At 47.7% G+C, this 16,739-nt stretch overlaps 1 protein-coding gene and 2 pseudogenes across 1 annotated transcript; all 3 read right to left on the bottom strand.

The window, feature by feature from the left end:
- Positions 1-1,009: 1,009 nt before the first annotated feature.
- LOC123039423 (BTB/POZ and MATH domain-containing protein 3-like) lies at positions 1,010-2,168 on the bottom strand (annotated as a pseudogene).
- A 6,447-nt stretch (positions 2,169-8,615) lies between these two features.
- On the bottom strand, positions 8,616-9,861 carry LOC123039422 (BTB/POZ and MATH domain-containing protein 2). Its single transcript, XM_044462604.1, has one exon. It carries the CDS (start codon positions 9,843-9,845, stop codon positions 8,616-8,618), a length of 1,230 nt encoding a protein of 409 aa, XP_044318539.1. The 5' UTR covers positions 9,846-9,861.
- Positions 9,862-13,944: 4,083 nt separating this feature from the next.
- LOC123039421 (BTB/POZ and MATH domain-containing protein 2-like) lies at positions 13,945-15,070 on the bottom strand (annotated as a pseudogene).
- Between the last annotated feature and the right edge of the window lie 1,669 nt (positions 15,071-16,739).

Genomic DNA, 16,739 nt, shown 5'->3' with positions numbered 1-16,739 from the left:
CCTCCTGTGTAACACATCACTCGATGGTATTGAGCGTCGAGCAAGTCGCCACAGAAAAACCTTGATTTTGCTTGGTACATCTACCTTCCAGATGGCTCTCCATTCACTGCTGTCCCCCTCGCTTGAAGATGGTTCCTCTCGCTCTTCCAGCCAGCCCTCTCTATCATATTTGGTCCGAACCAACATGCGGTAGGCCGACCCGACAGAAAAGTTTCCACGAGATTCTTTGCCCCAATACCAGAAGTCAGCTATCCTTCTTGTACAGAGAGGAATCTTCAAAATTGCTTCCGCATCAAATGTAGTGAAAACTGTTCGGATCAAGTCCTCTCTCCAAGAAGCCGTGGTTGTGTCAATGAGATCGGCAACCATCAGTGGTGGGGCTGCAACCAATGAAGCAATCGGTCTCTTGTAACTATCTCGTGGGATCCAGTTATGGTCCCATATCCTTGTAGAGGCTCCATCACCAACTCTTCTGACCACACCCGCGAGCTAGGAGAATCGTCTCGCGAGCTAGGTACGTACGTACGTGCTGCCTTCGGGCTTCCGGTATCACGTGTACACCTAGTTAGGGCTTCGGCCGGGGTGCAAAACAGTGAAGTCTGGGCGATCTTAGGCTATCAAACAAGTAAGCTCTATTTGACACGAATAAGAGGACGGGCTTTAGAGTTGGCTCACATTTAACTGTAATGGCGTTGAGTGGATTTCGGGCCAATAAAAAATAGCATGTTCACTTTCGAAAAATGACTTGACCTACTCATGCTCAAGTTAAAAGGTTATAATTTATGTAAACGGAATAGGCTGTGTGTTCTAGGCATATACAAGCTTGATACAATAAAATTATGGAAATGATAGTTGAATCAATATATTGCAATTCGCAAAAGAAAAACATCAATATATTGCAAATCATAGGTCTTGTATGTTCTGCTATACATAAATTATGCTATGTCGACCAAAATCAAGCGAGCTAACATTGGTGCAAACTCGGGTTCATTTTCAGTTGAGCTGCAAATTATATAGACTCATGCTCTACAAATTTATTTTGGAGTAAATCTCCGGTGTAGCTAGAAGATGAGTCGCTGTGAGTGGCTTCGACTCGAGCTCTTTTGGCATCCCTACCACCACTAGCGACGGTGATGTTGTTTATGATGTCCCCTACAACTGAAGGGCAGCTGGATATGAGATGCTTGAATCCATCGGTCTGCTGGATGTCACTGAGCACACCATGAGAGGACAGGAATCCAAGGCATGCATGCTTGAGTTGCACGCACTCGTGCTGCTCCGCTAAGGCAAGTGTGGTGGCAACTGTGTGCACGTCATGCTCTCGCATAGCATTTGTTCACACATTGCCGTGAGCCTATCCAGGCCATACCGATCCGCGGCAACGAACAAGTGTTGCAATGGCGCATTCTTGTCTACACCACTGTCATGTGGGAAGGTATCCGTGTAGATGAAGTGGAGGAGTGCCTGGAAGATGGTGGGCTCCATGTCGTCGACCTTGATGTGTCGAGTAGCGTTCTCCTCCATTCCGCTAAAGAGCTCCGCCTTGAACACTAGTGATCGTGCAGCCAACATGCATCTATGAGCGTGGAACAATTGGCCGCCCATGTCACCTCCGTGCCTTCCCCGCCCTCCAGCATGTCTACCAGGTGGTCGCGGAGGTCCGACCGGGGGATGACGACGAAGCTTCGGTCCTCCGTGTGTTGCGTGATGACGGTCAAGACGCACCTGATTGTGAAGCAGTCATCGACGATATGCTTCTTAGAGAAGAACCTACTATAGCCATAATAACAACCCGTCGACGCAAAGATATGTCTTAAGGCGCTTCTTCGTATGGTTGCATTCCGGTCCCTATCCAATAAACTCAAAGTGTACTTGGCTCTTACGCCCGGCCATGGTTCTCCTCGACATAGACACAAGAAGGCCGAGGTGTAGAAAGCATCCTCCTCTGTATGTCCGTTAGGGTAGAACCTGATACACCAGTCGTAACCACCGGCGGTGAACCTTCTCGAGCAAATGTAGTCGCCGGGATGAAAGCCGTCGAGCAGCGAGTAACTAGTGATCTCGAAGTTGTGCGCCACGGTGACGGTGTTCGCCAGGGATCTCGACGACGACGACGTCTCCACTGGGTGCTCATCGTAGTTAGCCGGCGAGGCCGAGCTGCTAGACATGTCGAATCAAGGGAACCCGCGGTGACAAATTAAAGGTGGAGAATCAAGGGCGACGCCTCACGATCGATCGAACTCAGGGTCGTCGTTGGCGTCGGATGTGTGAGATTTGGACATTGCGTGCACGCCTTGCCGTCTTTATATGGATACACACGTCGGTTGTATTGTACCCAAACTGATATAAGGAATCCGATAGCTGCTGGGATACCGATCGAACAGGAACCCGAAACAGAGCGCTTTTCTATACGTCGTCCTTTTGTTTTCTTCCTGCCTTCCGGCCGGCCGGTGCCGCGTGCACGGATGCCGCTTCTCTTCAAACGCACGTGCACGCATGCAACGTCGTGACCGCCGGGACTAGCTACCTCGACTCGGACGCACCTGGTTGACTGCGTCTCCTCCTGGCGCTAGCTAAGATGTTCCAAAAACGGTCGTGCCGCGTTCCAAAAAACAGAACGTATTGTGTTCAACAACAAAAAAAGAAACAGAACGTATTGGGGAGAATCGTTTGATTTAAACTTATGTAAGTTTTTATTTATGTTAGTCTTCTTAGGTGTAGGATTATTTGTGAAATTATTATTTGTAGATCAGATCTTGTAGCTATTTGGGCCAGAAGTGTGGGGTGGGGCTGTGCGAAATATACTTTGGCAGCCAAGTTCTTTTCAAATACACAAATAACTTAATAGCCAAATCGCAAACACCATGCGGAATACGCAGAAACAAGAAAAAAAGAAAGCAGGAATAGTATAGCAATATATACCACAGAGGAGTAATGCAGTGGCATCCCAAAATTCACGGCCATGACCCCTTTTCATCATTGTCTCTAGGCTGTCTTATTTGCTGAGACACATATAGTTCGTTATTTCATATAAAGGAAAACATCAGTCCATCGGAGATGAACTCAACGAGCAATGAAACTAACACAAAATTAAGAAACAAATTGCTTAATTTGTTGCGTAAACACCGAGCGGCTCCGTGGTCTCCACATAGGTGAACGCCTCATAACTTCTGTAGGAGCTGTCTTCACACAGCGCCATGTTTGCAATGAGTGTCCCCTTATCCCAATGGCCAACACGCACCGCCTCATTGCTCGTTGGTGTCCGGCCTAAAGACGGCATGTGCTTATATAATACAAGAGTGGTTCATATGTTAGGACGTACTTGCCATACACAAAGTGCCGTCGTGGGATATCTTGCTTGAAGTTGTACCGGTGACTCCACCGTTGTCCTTTCTCCAAAACCCATACGTTAGGCCAGGCCACAAATCCCAGACTTCCATGCACCTCCGACAGGCGGTAGTGATCACGTCGGACTGGCAACGGTATGGTGGTGGAGACGACACGCTCGTCGTTGAGGTCAAACGACATGATCTTTGCTGCGCCACCCCTGGTGACCCTAACCCAGTATGTCGTACCATCGACGCTTACGATACCAGCGGCAAGCATGGTAATCGAGTCGCCGGGCTCGACCGGCACCTCCCGCCACTCGGCCTCCCCCAGCGTGAGCACATGAACGGCGTTGAACGCACATATCCGGTCGTAGCTGCACGGAACGTTTCAGCGGCAAGCATGGTTGTAACTCCATATATTTGTTTTCGCGGAGAAAAAAATCAGAGAGAAAGTTTTATCGCGTTTTACGATACGGAGCCGCCACCAAGCCCTAATCTCTCTCGGGAGGGCTGATCTGGAGTCCGTTCGGGGCTCCGGAGAGGGGGATTCGTTGCCGTTGTCATCATCAACCATCCTCCATCACCAATTTCATGATGCTCACCGCCGTGCGTGAGTAATTTCATCGTAGGCTTGCTAGACGTGATGGGTTGGATGAGATTTACCATGTAATCAAGTTAGTTTTGTTAGGGTTTGATCCCTAGTATCCACTATGTTCTGAGATTGATGTTGCTATAACTTTGCTATTCTTAATGCTTGTCACTAGGGCCCGAGTGCCATGATTTTAGATCTGAACCTATTATGTTTTCATAAATATATGTGAGTTCTTGATCCTATCTTGCAAGTCTATAGTCACCTATCATGTGTTATGATCCGACAACTCCGAAGTGACAATAATCGGGATACTTCTCGGTGATGACCGTAGTTTGAGGAGTTCATGTATTCACTAAGTGCTAATGCTTTGGTCTTGTACACTATTAAAAGGAGGCCTTAATATCCCTTAGTTTACATTAGGACCTCGCTGCCACGGGAGGGTAGGACAAAAGATGTCATGCAAGTTCTTTTCCATAAGCACGTATGACTATATTCGGAATACATGCCTACATTACATTGATGAATTGGAGCTAGTTCTGTGTCACCCTATGTTATAACTATTACATGAGAAATCGCATCCGACATAATTATCCATCATTGATTCAATGCCTACGAGCTTTTCACATATTGTGCTTTGCTTATTTACTTTACTGTTGCTACTCTTACAACTACTACAAAACTGATATCGTTACTTTTGCTCCTCTTACCGTTACTATCATACTACTTTGCTACTAAATACCTTGCTACAGATACTAAGTTATCCAGGTGTGGTTGAATTGACAACTCAACTGCTAATACTTGAGAATATTCTTTGGCTCCCCTTGTGTCGAATCAATAAATTTGGGTTAAATACTCTACCCTCGAAAACTGTTTGCGATCCCTATACTTGTGGGTTATTACGTACTTACCTGTTCGTGCGGCGGCAGCAGGTTCCTCACGGCGGCGCCGCCGTGGCTGCCTTGGCCTTCTTGATGGCCAAAACGAACGGACTCCGGCGAGATGCGCATGAGCCCGGTGCCTCAAGACTGTGCATTAGCCTGACGAGCAGCTTCGTGTCAGCTGCGAGATGCGGCCGAAGCTGTCGTATAGAATGGACGCCGCCAGTCGTGTCTGCGCTGTCCAAAGGCTCACCAGAGATGTCTCATAGCGTACCAGGCGAACGGAAGTCGTCGGGGTGCGGTGGAGCCAGCGAATTTGAAGGAGACGCGGCGACGGCCGAGCCGGAGGAAGACAACGAACTCGTCGCCGTCGGGCCTCCTCCGTTCTATTTGCGTGGCTTTTCAAAGTAGTGCATCGAGTTGAGGTTTTCAGGCAACGAGGCGGGGTTGTTCGAGGTCGTTCGCCATGGTGGTTGATGACTCGTGGCCATGGCAGCGCTCTGTGCGCGAGCTTGAGCGGCGGCAGAGGATAGGGAGGAAGAGAGAGGCGACGTTGGAGGGAGGATAGACTAGGGTTTGGAGTGTAGAAGCTAGGGTTCCTGGGGCTTGGGTGGATCAGCGCGGGCGGCGCCATGGGTGGATCGGCACGGGCGGCGACGTGCCCAGATGGCTGCGATGCACCAGATCTGGCTGTCCACTGGCGGTGGGGAGGAGCGCCGGGATGGGGCGGCAACCTACATCACGGAGGCACGCGGGGAGGGGCGGCGCCCGTGGTCGAGCAGTGGCGAGCACGGCCTCTGTGCATCCCTTAGCCGGAGGATGAAGAAAGGATGGGGGAGAGAGGATGACGGGTGGGCCCTCCATCAGTCTAATAGTTCAGTCAAACACCGTTTGTTTTTATTGCCACATCATCGCTTATAGTGGGACTCAATTGTCAGTTCCAGCGTCAAACGCTCTAATACAAGCAATTAGTGTTTTCCGCAAACTGTCAGCACAATACCGGTGGGTTTTTGAAAAAAAACGAAACGTGATGGTTTTTTGAATTAGGGTTCGCAATTGTGGTGTTTTTTTTGCAATTTACTCCTTCCTAGGTGTAGGATTATTCGTGAACTTATGATTTGTAGATCAGATCTTGTAGCTATTTGGGCCAGAAGCGTGGGGTGGGGCTGTGCGAAATATACTTTGGCAGCCAAGTTCTTTTCTTTTTTTTGCGGGTGAAATAAAGTTTCATTTCTCACACATAAAGGGCCTCGGCCTTACACAAATCTGGGACCTCCTCCGGTCCCGATCCAAGCCATACAACCGTACGTTTATGGACTCTACCGTAGTTCGCAAGATAGTGGCTCACACCATTCTGCTCTCTACGTACATGAACTAGCTTTACCTCTCTTCCTCCTGACATCAATCGTCTAACCTGGTCAACGATCATAGCAAAACGAGATTTGTCTGGCACCGGTGCTAATATTACATGTAGTGCTACCGAATAGTCTGTTTCCATCACAATAGGCAACGGAGTCCACTGCAGCGCCAGGTTGAGCCCCTCCATGCATGCATGCAGCTCGGCCTCAAGGGGGTCAGAGCACGTCCGCAGTTCCCTGCAGGAAGAGAAGATGATATCACCGGTATAGCTGCGAAGGATCATGCCCGCTCCGGCCTCTCCACCCGTGGCGCTGAAGGAGCCATCAACGTTGAGCTTTGCCCACCCCATGGCTGGCTTGGACTAGTGCAGCGGCACAAGCGGCTTGCTGTATGAGCCGTTTCGGGGCAAGCGTATCCACCACCTGCTTCCCCTTGCTGGGGTCCGCCTCCGGAGTGTTCTGAAGCCCCACCAATGAGTCGGCGTAGCTGGTGAGGAAGCGTTTGGACACTTCGATCGACGGCGGCTTCTTGTGGTGCACCAGCTCGTTGCAAACGTACCAACATCGCCACAATGTCATCATGAGATCCATCCTCTCCATATCCGGCTGATCGCAAAGGCATTGGGCAAGCCACTCCGTTCCCGTCTGGCGAAAGGAGGCAACGTCCGGTATTCGCCATTGTTTGCCAGAGCGCGACCGCCAACGGGCACCTGCAAAAGGCATGGAACGTGTCCTCCGGCTCCAAGGCACAGAGAGGGCATTTGTCAGACACCTCGAGACCTCGGCGACGCTTATTAACCCAAGTGGGCAGACAATCCGTGAGCAGCCGCCAAGTAAAGCTTCGAACCTTAGAAGGAGCGGGGCACCTCCAAATAAAAGTCCAGACGGCTCGTCGCCCGTCTGGTGCCCTGCTCACCGCGACTGAAGAGAATCGGAGGAGATCCTCAAGTGCAAGTCGATACGCGCTCCTTACAGTGAAGTACCCGCTGCGCTCTGGTGCCCATGCCAGCATATCCTCCCCCAACCTAGGAGAGGTTTTGATTGTTGCTATCACCTCCGTATCAGCAGGCAAAAAAATGCTTCGAACTAGGTCCATATTCCATGCTCCATGGTTGTCCATCAAGTCGCTGACACGACGTATCCCGCATCGTCCATCAAGTCGCTGACAGAAGCCAACCGAGGCCAGCGCCAGGACGCAATCTGAGGGCAAAACCGCAGGCCAGCGCCAGGACGCAAACCGAGGGCAAAACCGCATGGCGTACTCGCGAGGCACGTCGCTTGATGTTGCGTGATATAGGAGTCCTGCCTCGCTGCATCCGTACGACCTGCTTGCGAACCTGACAAGAATCAAGATATGTGATATTGTAAATTGTAAAAAGAATGTTGTAAACTTCAAAGCACAATAAGGCCAGATTGAGCTATTTTAACATGGTCCAAAATAGATATGGGTCATTTAACGTCTAATATTACTCTTACCTCTTGGGGGTAAAACGATATCTATGGCGGTGTAGGGCTAATATGAACATCCTACATTGCAAACCAGGAAACAAACTATATATCACTAATAAAATCTAGCATCAAATAAGGGAAGATATAGCAATATCAATTAATGCTCTCTCTATCTTCCATATTTGGTTGCGTATAACAATTTTCAATGTTGGCATGTAAAATATATACCAGTACGAACAAAGATTGTTGGTATAAAATACTTAAGAAATATATGTTGTAGAAACACTTGAGTAATTTAGAACAAGAGAATGGCATTAATACACATATAAGAGTAGGTGTGTTTTTGTAAGTAAATAAATATATTATCAATCTATTACCAAAATTTTTAGATAGGCATACTAATTCTAAAAATATAGCCATAAAATATTTATATTTGAATAATTCTGTAGTACACGGAATAAGTACAAGAATATAAATATAAGATATTCAACTTGAAGTGTCTCTATGATGCACATATATTTTCCTTCTAAAACTGTAGGACGTGATAAGGAGCATTGGAATCATATTTCAACTTATAATATATATGCACACATAGAATAATATTTTATTTTCAAGCATGTAGTAGCATATATATCTCAATTTATCTTGACAGTTGAGATCAAATTGCATCTTAAAATTTCTCGGATGAGATTAAATTGTTCCCACTGGCACTGCATATGCCTGGTCTGATCACACGCCCTTGGGTGCCAGTATCAGCGCATAAAAACAGTTATATACATCTCTAAAATGCAAACACAAAACAGAGAAAGTAGTAATAACAGAGCACAAATGGTATGTTGATTCATCTCAAAGTCCAAACCATGTGGTGCAGATTGAAAAACTAGGCGAAAGATGATGGATACGGATGTTTGTAGAATTCATAGTGCAAACCATCATGAGGAAATATTGGTCAAAATAATGAGAAACATTGGCCGACTGCAATTATGTTCCAGTAAGTTCTAACATAAATTTATTTAAAGACAATTCTACCATAAATTACACGTACCCCTATTGATGACGGCAGATTTTGTTTCAAAATATCCACCATCACCCCCGGATAGCGTGTCATGAGGTGCTTGAATCCATTGGTCTCCTTCATGGCGTCGAGCACATCCTGCGACGACACAAATGCGATGCAAGCATTTTTGAGAAGGGCGCGGTCATACCACTCTGCCAAAGTTAAGGTGGTTGCCACTGTTTGCTCGTTTATGTTTTGGCATAGTTTTCCTTCGCACATCGTCGCTAGCCTGTCCAGGCCATATCGAACTCCGACAACGAACAAATGTTGCAGCGTTGCGTTTTTCTCAAGATCACAACCATGTGGGAGCGTATCCGTGTACATGAAATAAAGAAGCGCCTCGAAGATGACGGGGTCCATGTCATCAACCTTGACGGGTTTTGTAGGGTCCTCCTTCGTCGGGTCCAAAAGCTCTGCCCTGAAGGCCGGTGATCGTGCCGCCAGCACGTGTCTATGAGCACGGAACGATTTGTCACCCACGATGAACGTTACATCCACGCCTTCCTCGTCCTTCAACATCCTTGCAAAATCCTCTTGCAGATTCGACGGCGGGGCCGGGATGGTCAAAGTGTCATGCTTCCTCATGACAGTCAAAACACACCTGATCGTTACACAGTCCTCGTTGTCGGATAGCAGCCGTCGCAGCTTGGACTTCTGGACAAAGTGCTCGAAGCCCCAAAAAATACCTGCGGACTGGAAGGTATGTTCTATGCTCCCATGCACAAGCACTTGGCCATCCTTGCCCAATAAACTCAGGGTGTAGTTGGTCTGCAACCCTAGTTCTCCATTGCATAGACGCAGATAAGCGGAGGCGTGGGCGCCTCCGTCCTCCTTCAACCCGTCGGGGTAGAACGTGATGTCCCACTCGCAGCCTCCAACGCAGAACGTGCTCGACGAGATGAAGTTCCCGGCGCCCATGCCGTCGAGCAGCGAGAAGCCCGTGACCTCGAAATTGTGTGCCGCGGTGTCGCCCTCGGTAAAACTCGTCGACCACGTCTCGGGCACATCCTGCTTCACCGGAGAAGAAGAAGAACCGATGGTGTTTCCCATCGGAATAGGTAGGAGATCGAGCGAAGGGCGAAGGGCGACGGGCTGGTGCTGCAGGTTCGTGACATCCGCGTCGCTTATGTATATATTATGCCAAAAGTGTTCAGAGTTCACGTCGCGTACGCACGGACACATAGATGGAATATAATCCTTCAAAATTCTGTAAGGATAGAGTTCACGTAGGGTACGGGAGCGGCTGGGGTTGCAACTTGCAAGGCACCGGCAGGCGGCAGTGCCGTCAGGAACCGGGAGCCATATGGCGGCGCCTTCCTCGGACGTGCCGAACGGGTCTCGATCGCCCATGAAATTCTTGGCACGGATCAGGCCCTCGATTGCGTTTGCTTGGCCCTGGATTAGATGGGCCAGCAATTTTGTTTCGAGTAGGAAAACATGGCAGAAGAAAGTTCTCTTTATTTATTTATTTTTGTATACAAGGGTCGAACTGCCCTTGCTTAATGCATGTACCTGGCGTTGTACAAAAATATTTTTCCTAAGAAAAGACACCCAAAGCATCTTAAATCAGATAATACCAAGGAACACAGAATATGACGGACAGAAAAAAGACAAACAATCAACAAAAAAAAACTACAATAAGAAACCATGCTGACCGTTTTATGCCTACCGCTGTGTTTTTTTTCGGAGTTTGAAAATTGCATTGAACTGGCAATAAATGAAAGTGACACGTGAAAACGGCCTCAGCATACCAGTTAATAAAGCCTCATGTTCGTCTTTGCATTCTCAGGTGTAGAACCATTTGATTTTATTAAAAAGATATTCGAGCTGTTTCTTTTTACTCAGCTTTTAAGATCTGCCTTAAGTCAAACTTTGTAAAGCTTGATCAAATTTATACTGAAAATATCAACATCTACAGTACTAAAGATCTACAATATGAATTCCATGATGCACCTAATGATATTGAATTGATATTGTGAATGTTGATATTTTCTCCTCCAGCCCTTAGGTCTCTTATAGGGGAAAGAAGGCAGGTCTCGCGCGGGGCCGTCCCTCCAATCGTTTTCTTTTGCAGGAGTAGATCATTTCGACCGAAAATGAAGTGTCCCAAGGTCAATTTTACCCTTGCTTCCAAGTGATGTTATCCTCGGTATATCGCCCTCAAGGTGAATGGTGCGAGAATTACTCTCCCACTTCCGCATAACAAGCTCAATTCACCAACACAATCCGCTCATCCATGAGCTATGCCATTTGGAAGGTTTTGGCACCTCCCAAGGTCAATTACTTGTCTTGCAATTCAAAATCAGATTTGGACTGTGGATAGACTCGAGAAGTGTGGATGGCCAAATTGTGGGTTTTGCCCTCTATGTAACAAATCGAGATATCGTTTGACCACATCTTATTCAAGTGTCGGTTCACCATGAGACTATGGGGCATGATGAAGGCTTGTCTCAACCTCAGACAACATTGACACTTCTGTTGGATAGGTGATCGTTCCATCAAGGATTGGTAGATCAATATGTCTGAGATAAATACGACAAACAGGAAGGTGATGGCGTCCCTCACCGTGCTTACCTGTTGGACAATTTAGTGCGAGAGAAGTGCTAGCACTAGTAGAAAACGGGGCTTTAATCCTGGTTGGTAAGGGCCTTTAGTGCCGGTTCTGGAACCGGCACTAAAGGATGGAGACTAAAGCCCCCCCCCCCCCCCAGTCCCGGTTCAACACAAACCGCCACTAAAGGCCCACCAGGCGGCATGAGCCTGTGCCGTGGTATGGGGGACCTTTAGTACCGGTTGGCAACACCAACCGGGACTGCCCAAGTGTGGAGCACTCATTTCAAATCGTCTAATTTCTCGGCCGGTCAACCATCCTCTCACTACTCCAGCCTGAGCACGATTAACTTTCGAGTTCTAATCCCACTAGTTTCCAAGTCTGCACTTGTTGTTTTCCTGACAATAGTAAGCTGTCAATCCTATTAACTCTCAGGAGTTTAGCTTGAGCATGAAGTCACACGTTTCACCATTTGAGTATGAAACTATTATTCTAAAAAACAATAATTATTTACTAACACTAATATTTCTTGAATAAGTAGTTCGACCATAGTTTGACCAGATTTATCCAAAATTCGAAAAACTGAAATAATTATTTAGTAACACTAATATTTTTGAATAAGTAGTTTGACCACAGTTTGACCAAAATTCAAAAAAACTGAAATTTGAGCATATCTTTTTTTCCTTTTACAATTTGATGATTCTAAAAATTTGCAAAATAGCCTATGGCCATCAAAATTGGATGCGGATTTTCGTGATGAACATTTTGATATATTATACGTTTTTTTCGACATCGTATGCAAAAGATATGGTCGTTTTACTTTTTCATCACATTTTTTGGCAAAACATGTCCAAATTTAAGTTTTTTAATTTTTCTAACTAGTAGATGTAGGAACATAACTACATCTCGAAGTATTTTAATTTTTAAAGTTTTTATCATTTTCTTTTGTTTTTTTCAAAACTGAAAAGGCGATACACCGGGGGGTAGAGTTTGAAAATTGCCCTTTAGTCCCGGTTTGTGTCTCCAACCGGGACTAAAGGTTAAACCCCTTTAGTCCCGGTTTGTGACACAAACCGGGATTATAGGTTAGACCTTTAGTCCCGGTTTGTGTCACAAACCGGGACTAAAGGGCTCGTGGGGCCCCGGCCTGACATCAGCCTGCCACCACCCCTTTAGTACCGGTTCGTTGCACGAACCGGTAGTAAAGGTTCGCCACGAACCGGTACTAAAGAAAGCAGCCCGCCTAGCCGTTGGAACCGCCAGTAATGGTCACATTAGTGCCGGTTCAGTTACAAACCGGGACTAATGAGCTTCACATTAGGCCCTTTTCTACTAGTGTAGAGTGTTCCGTCACAAATCAACAATACCAACCATCATTCTATCCAACATAAAAAAACGAAGCTAAACATTAGTCATCGCTGGCGCAAATCACTTGGGAAACATCATGTCCGATGTCTGAAAAGTAAAGGATTTGTACACGAACTTCTATGACCTCTTTGACGAATTACAAGCTTCCGCGGTGGACGTCGCAACAAGCTAGTCATTGAGATTACTCCCTTGCGGCATCCTTCTGATGCTATCTATAAATTGTGTATATTTTGTAGTTGTGGAAGCCGCTTAGCCATGGCCCCGAGCACAGCGCCATTAATGCTCCCACTTCATGATTCAGGCCAGGGCCTTGGCTCTCCGCTTGGTGCCGCCCCTCCCCCCACCACCGCCGGAGCCTGACTAGCTTCGTGGCTCCTTCCTTAGCCTTGCTTTCTGCCCTCTTTGTTACGACCGGATTGTGTACTCTGTTATTGTGTGTGTGTGTGTGCTGGCACCTTGTTGGAGCTTGGTTGTGCTTGCGGTCATTTATTTTATATATAGAGTGGGGCGTAAAGCTTTCTTTTAATAATATTCTAGTATTATTTTTTTTGTAAAAGCAACTCTAGGCTCATTCTTAATTAATGGATGAGCCAAATCTTTGGCCTTCTGTTTTGAATTTTATTTTATTTTTACCCTTTCTGCAGCTGGCTGTAGATCGAACGCTGGTTGCGCTACAAAAGATGAACATTTGGTGCCCGGTTCGAGTGCCGAGGCCCCCTTCCAGCTCAGTCATACTCATCATACATCGGAGCTGAGCAAGTACAAATTTAGTACAAGATCGTACGAGCGGAGCCCGAGGAGCCAAGCACGGATTGCCTCGGTCCCATCCTTTGTAAAACAGCGGCCGTTGTGCATGTAAAAATAGAGGCCAGCAAAGGGGGTCAGCGCCAGGACGCAGACGGAGGGCAAAACTGCACGGCGAACTCGCGAGGCCCACCGCTTCTTATTGCGTGATCTGGGTGTCCTATCCGGCTGGCTCCGTGCGACCTGATTGCAAACCCAAAGACAGGAAACAAGATACGCAAAGTTGTAACAAACTGTAAAAAGAAGTTGAAAACTGTGTAAAGAACAATAATGTCAGGTTGAGAAAACCATCTAGGCATCTCCTGTGACAATACGCTCTTGGGTACCAGTATCAGCGCATGAAAACAGAGCAGATATATATGCTATGCTAATTCAGCCCAAAGTCCAAAATCCAAACCATGTTGTCCAGATAAAACTAACCCGGCAAACGATGATGGATATGGATGTTTTTAGAATGAGAATTCATAGTGCAAACCATCGTGGGAGAGGCTCAGAAAATAAAAACAGACACCGAATGCGATAATTTTTTGTTATGTTCAACTTAGTTTTGAAAGAAATTTATTCTGAGAAAATTCTAGCATAAATTACGCATACCCCCGGTGAAGACAGCTTCTGTTTTAAGATATCCACCAGGGCCCACGGACAGCTTCTCATGAGGTTCTTGAATCCATCGGTTTCCTTGACGACGTCGAGCACATCCTGCGATGACACAAATGTGATGCAAGCATTTTTCAGTCGCACGTGATCATGCTGCTCTGCTAAAGTTAGGGTGGTCGCGAAAGTTTGCTCGTTTATGTTTTGGCATAGCTTCCCTTCGCAAATCGTCACCAGCTTGTCCAGTCCATATCGATCTCCAACTGCCAACAAACGCCACAATATCCCGGTTTTCTCAAGATCGCTACCATGTGGGAGTGTATCAGTGTACATGAAATGAAGAAGTGCCTCGAAGATGTCGGACGTCATGTCATGAACATTGACGGGTTTTGTAGGGTCCTCCTTTGTCATCGGGTCCAAAAGCTCTACCTTGAAGGCCGGCGACCGTGCCGCCAGAATGTGTCGATGAGCACGGAACAATTTGTCACCCACGACGAACGCTACATCCACGCCGTCCTCGTCCTTCAACATCCTTCCAAAATCTTCGTGCAGATTAGATGGTGGGGTTGGGATGGTGAAGGCGCGAACCTCTTCGGTGCGATGCTTCCTCATGAGTCATGACAGTCAAAACACACCTAATCGTCACACAGTCGTTGTTGCGGGATACTAGCCGTTGCAGCTTGGACTTCTTGACGAAGCGCTCATACCCCCAAAAGGTACCTGTGGATTTGAAGATATGCCCAAACACTTGGCCGTTCTTGCCCAATAAACTCAGGGTGTAGCTGGTCTGCAACCCTGGCTCTCCTTTGCACAGACCGACAGACGCAAGAAGGCAGAAGCGTGGGCACCTCCGTCCACCTTCCACCCATCTGGGATTCTGGGTAGAAGGTGATGTCCCAGTCGCAGTCGCCGACTCTGAACGTGCTTGACGAGACCAAGTTGCCGGCGCCCATGCCGTCAAGCAGAGAGAAGCCCGCGACCTGGAAACTGTGCGCCACGGTGTCGCCCTCCGTAGAACTCGTCGACCACGTCTCCGGCACGCACTGCTTAGCCGGAGAAGAGCCGAAGGTGTTTCCCATGGCAAAAGGTGGGAGATCGAGCCAAGGGCAACGGGCTGGCGCTGCAGGTTCGTGACATACGCCTCGCTTATGTATTCAGCAGGAACAGGGTACCTATGCCAAAAGTGTTAAGAGTTCAGTTCGCGTACGCATGGAAGAAGATGGAATATAATCCTTCAAAGATGGTTTCCTGATATATTATCTGGTGCAATTCTGTAAAGACAGAGTTCGCGTAGGGTACCGGAGCGGCTGGGATTGGACCAAAAGTGTTAAGAATTCAGTTCGCGCAGTGCCGTCAGAACCAGGAGCCAACGCCGGCGCCTTGGTCGGATGTGCCGAGAGGGTCGTGCCATGAAAATTCTTGCCACGGACCAGGCCGTCGATTGTGTGTGCTCACTCTCCCTGCATTCCAGATGGGCCAGCAATTTTGTCTCCAAAAGAAAACATGGCCAGAAACTTTCTCTATACAAAAGGGTCGAATTGCTCTTGCCTAATGCATTACCTGGCGTTCTACAAAATTATTACTTTTCTAAGAAAAGAGAACCAAAGCATATTATTAATGTGATAACGACAAAGCTAATTTCCAGTCGGCTGGATTTTTGCAACAGATCCGAACGCTCTGGATGCCGTCCGTTATAGATCGTACGACCATCGCGCACCGAAACATGTAGTTCACTAATATTTACAAGCCTTGCCACCGCCTAGTGAAAAAACTGCTTCGTCCGTCTCTCTTCTTCGAATCCCCACACAGCGTCCTCCCAACCCGGCCGCCGCGGAAGAAGCCGCCGCCGTCCGAGCACTCTTCGAAGGCCTCCTCCAGGAGCACGACCATCCCGTCCGCCTGGCCGGCCCGCTCCCCGTCTCCCCCCACGCTCCCAACCACCGGCGCTGAGACCGAGTCATCCGGCGACGACGAGACCGCATCTGAATCCGGCGACTCCTCCCGCCCCGCGCGCGCCCGCCGCGACCTGAGGTGAGTGTGTGAGTGGTTTCCGATGCACTAGTCTCTCTCCATATTTTCTTCGATCCGGTGCTAGCTGATCTGATCCCAACGGTTGTCTCTGTTGTTGTCCGCGAGGGGCCGGGCGAGTGGGGTGCGCAGTGGACGGAGTTCGTCTCGTGGGAGCCCAGGGCGTTCGTCTACCACAAGTTCCTGGTAATCACTAATGCTTCCCATCTTGCCCCTCTTCAATATTCAAAATCACTGCTGCTGGCATGGTTTATTCGTTTCTGTACCTGCCCCCGCATGCACATTGTTATGCCTATGTAAAGACTAGATTATTGTAGGCTCCATATCGTATCATCTCAAATTTTGGGTGAATTATGTGTGTGTTTTTTGGTGAAATGCGGGCCGGCTTTCTGAATTGCACTTTTGTCTAGAAATGAGACGGCGCTGGACTATCACTTGGTAGAAATGAGTTTGACAGTGATTAATGGAAACATGTTGTTTTTGCTCCACTTCTGTTTTTTGTATTTTGGGATCTTGGCTGGACTGCATGCCATTGCCTTCGGGAAAGGAAAGATTGTAGTGATATTTTTACTGGCTTTAGTTCTACATTCACTGAAGCTCATGTATGGTCGGTTATTACCTGATCTATTATGGAAGAATGAGAATGTAGACGGTGTGAACAAGTACTTGTCAAATCTTGGCAGCCAGGTCTTGCTCGACATACTTGTAGCCCACGCCCTTGGCGTCCAGCG

The sequence above is a fragment of the Triticum aestivum genome, chromosome 2B (genome assembly GCF_018294505.1).
Source record: "Triticum aestivum cultivar Chinese Spring chromosome 2B, IWGSC CS RefSeq v2.1, whole genome shotgun sequence".
In the NCBI taxonomy this organism is placed as follows: Eukaryota; Viridiplantae; Streptophyta; class Magnoliopsida; order Poales; family Poaceae; genus Triticum; species Triticum aestivum.
This window is presented reverse-complemented; position numbering and strand designations above follow the sequence as displayed.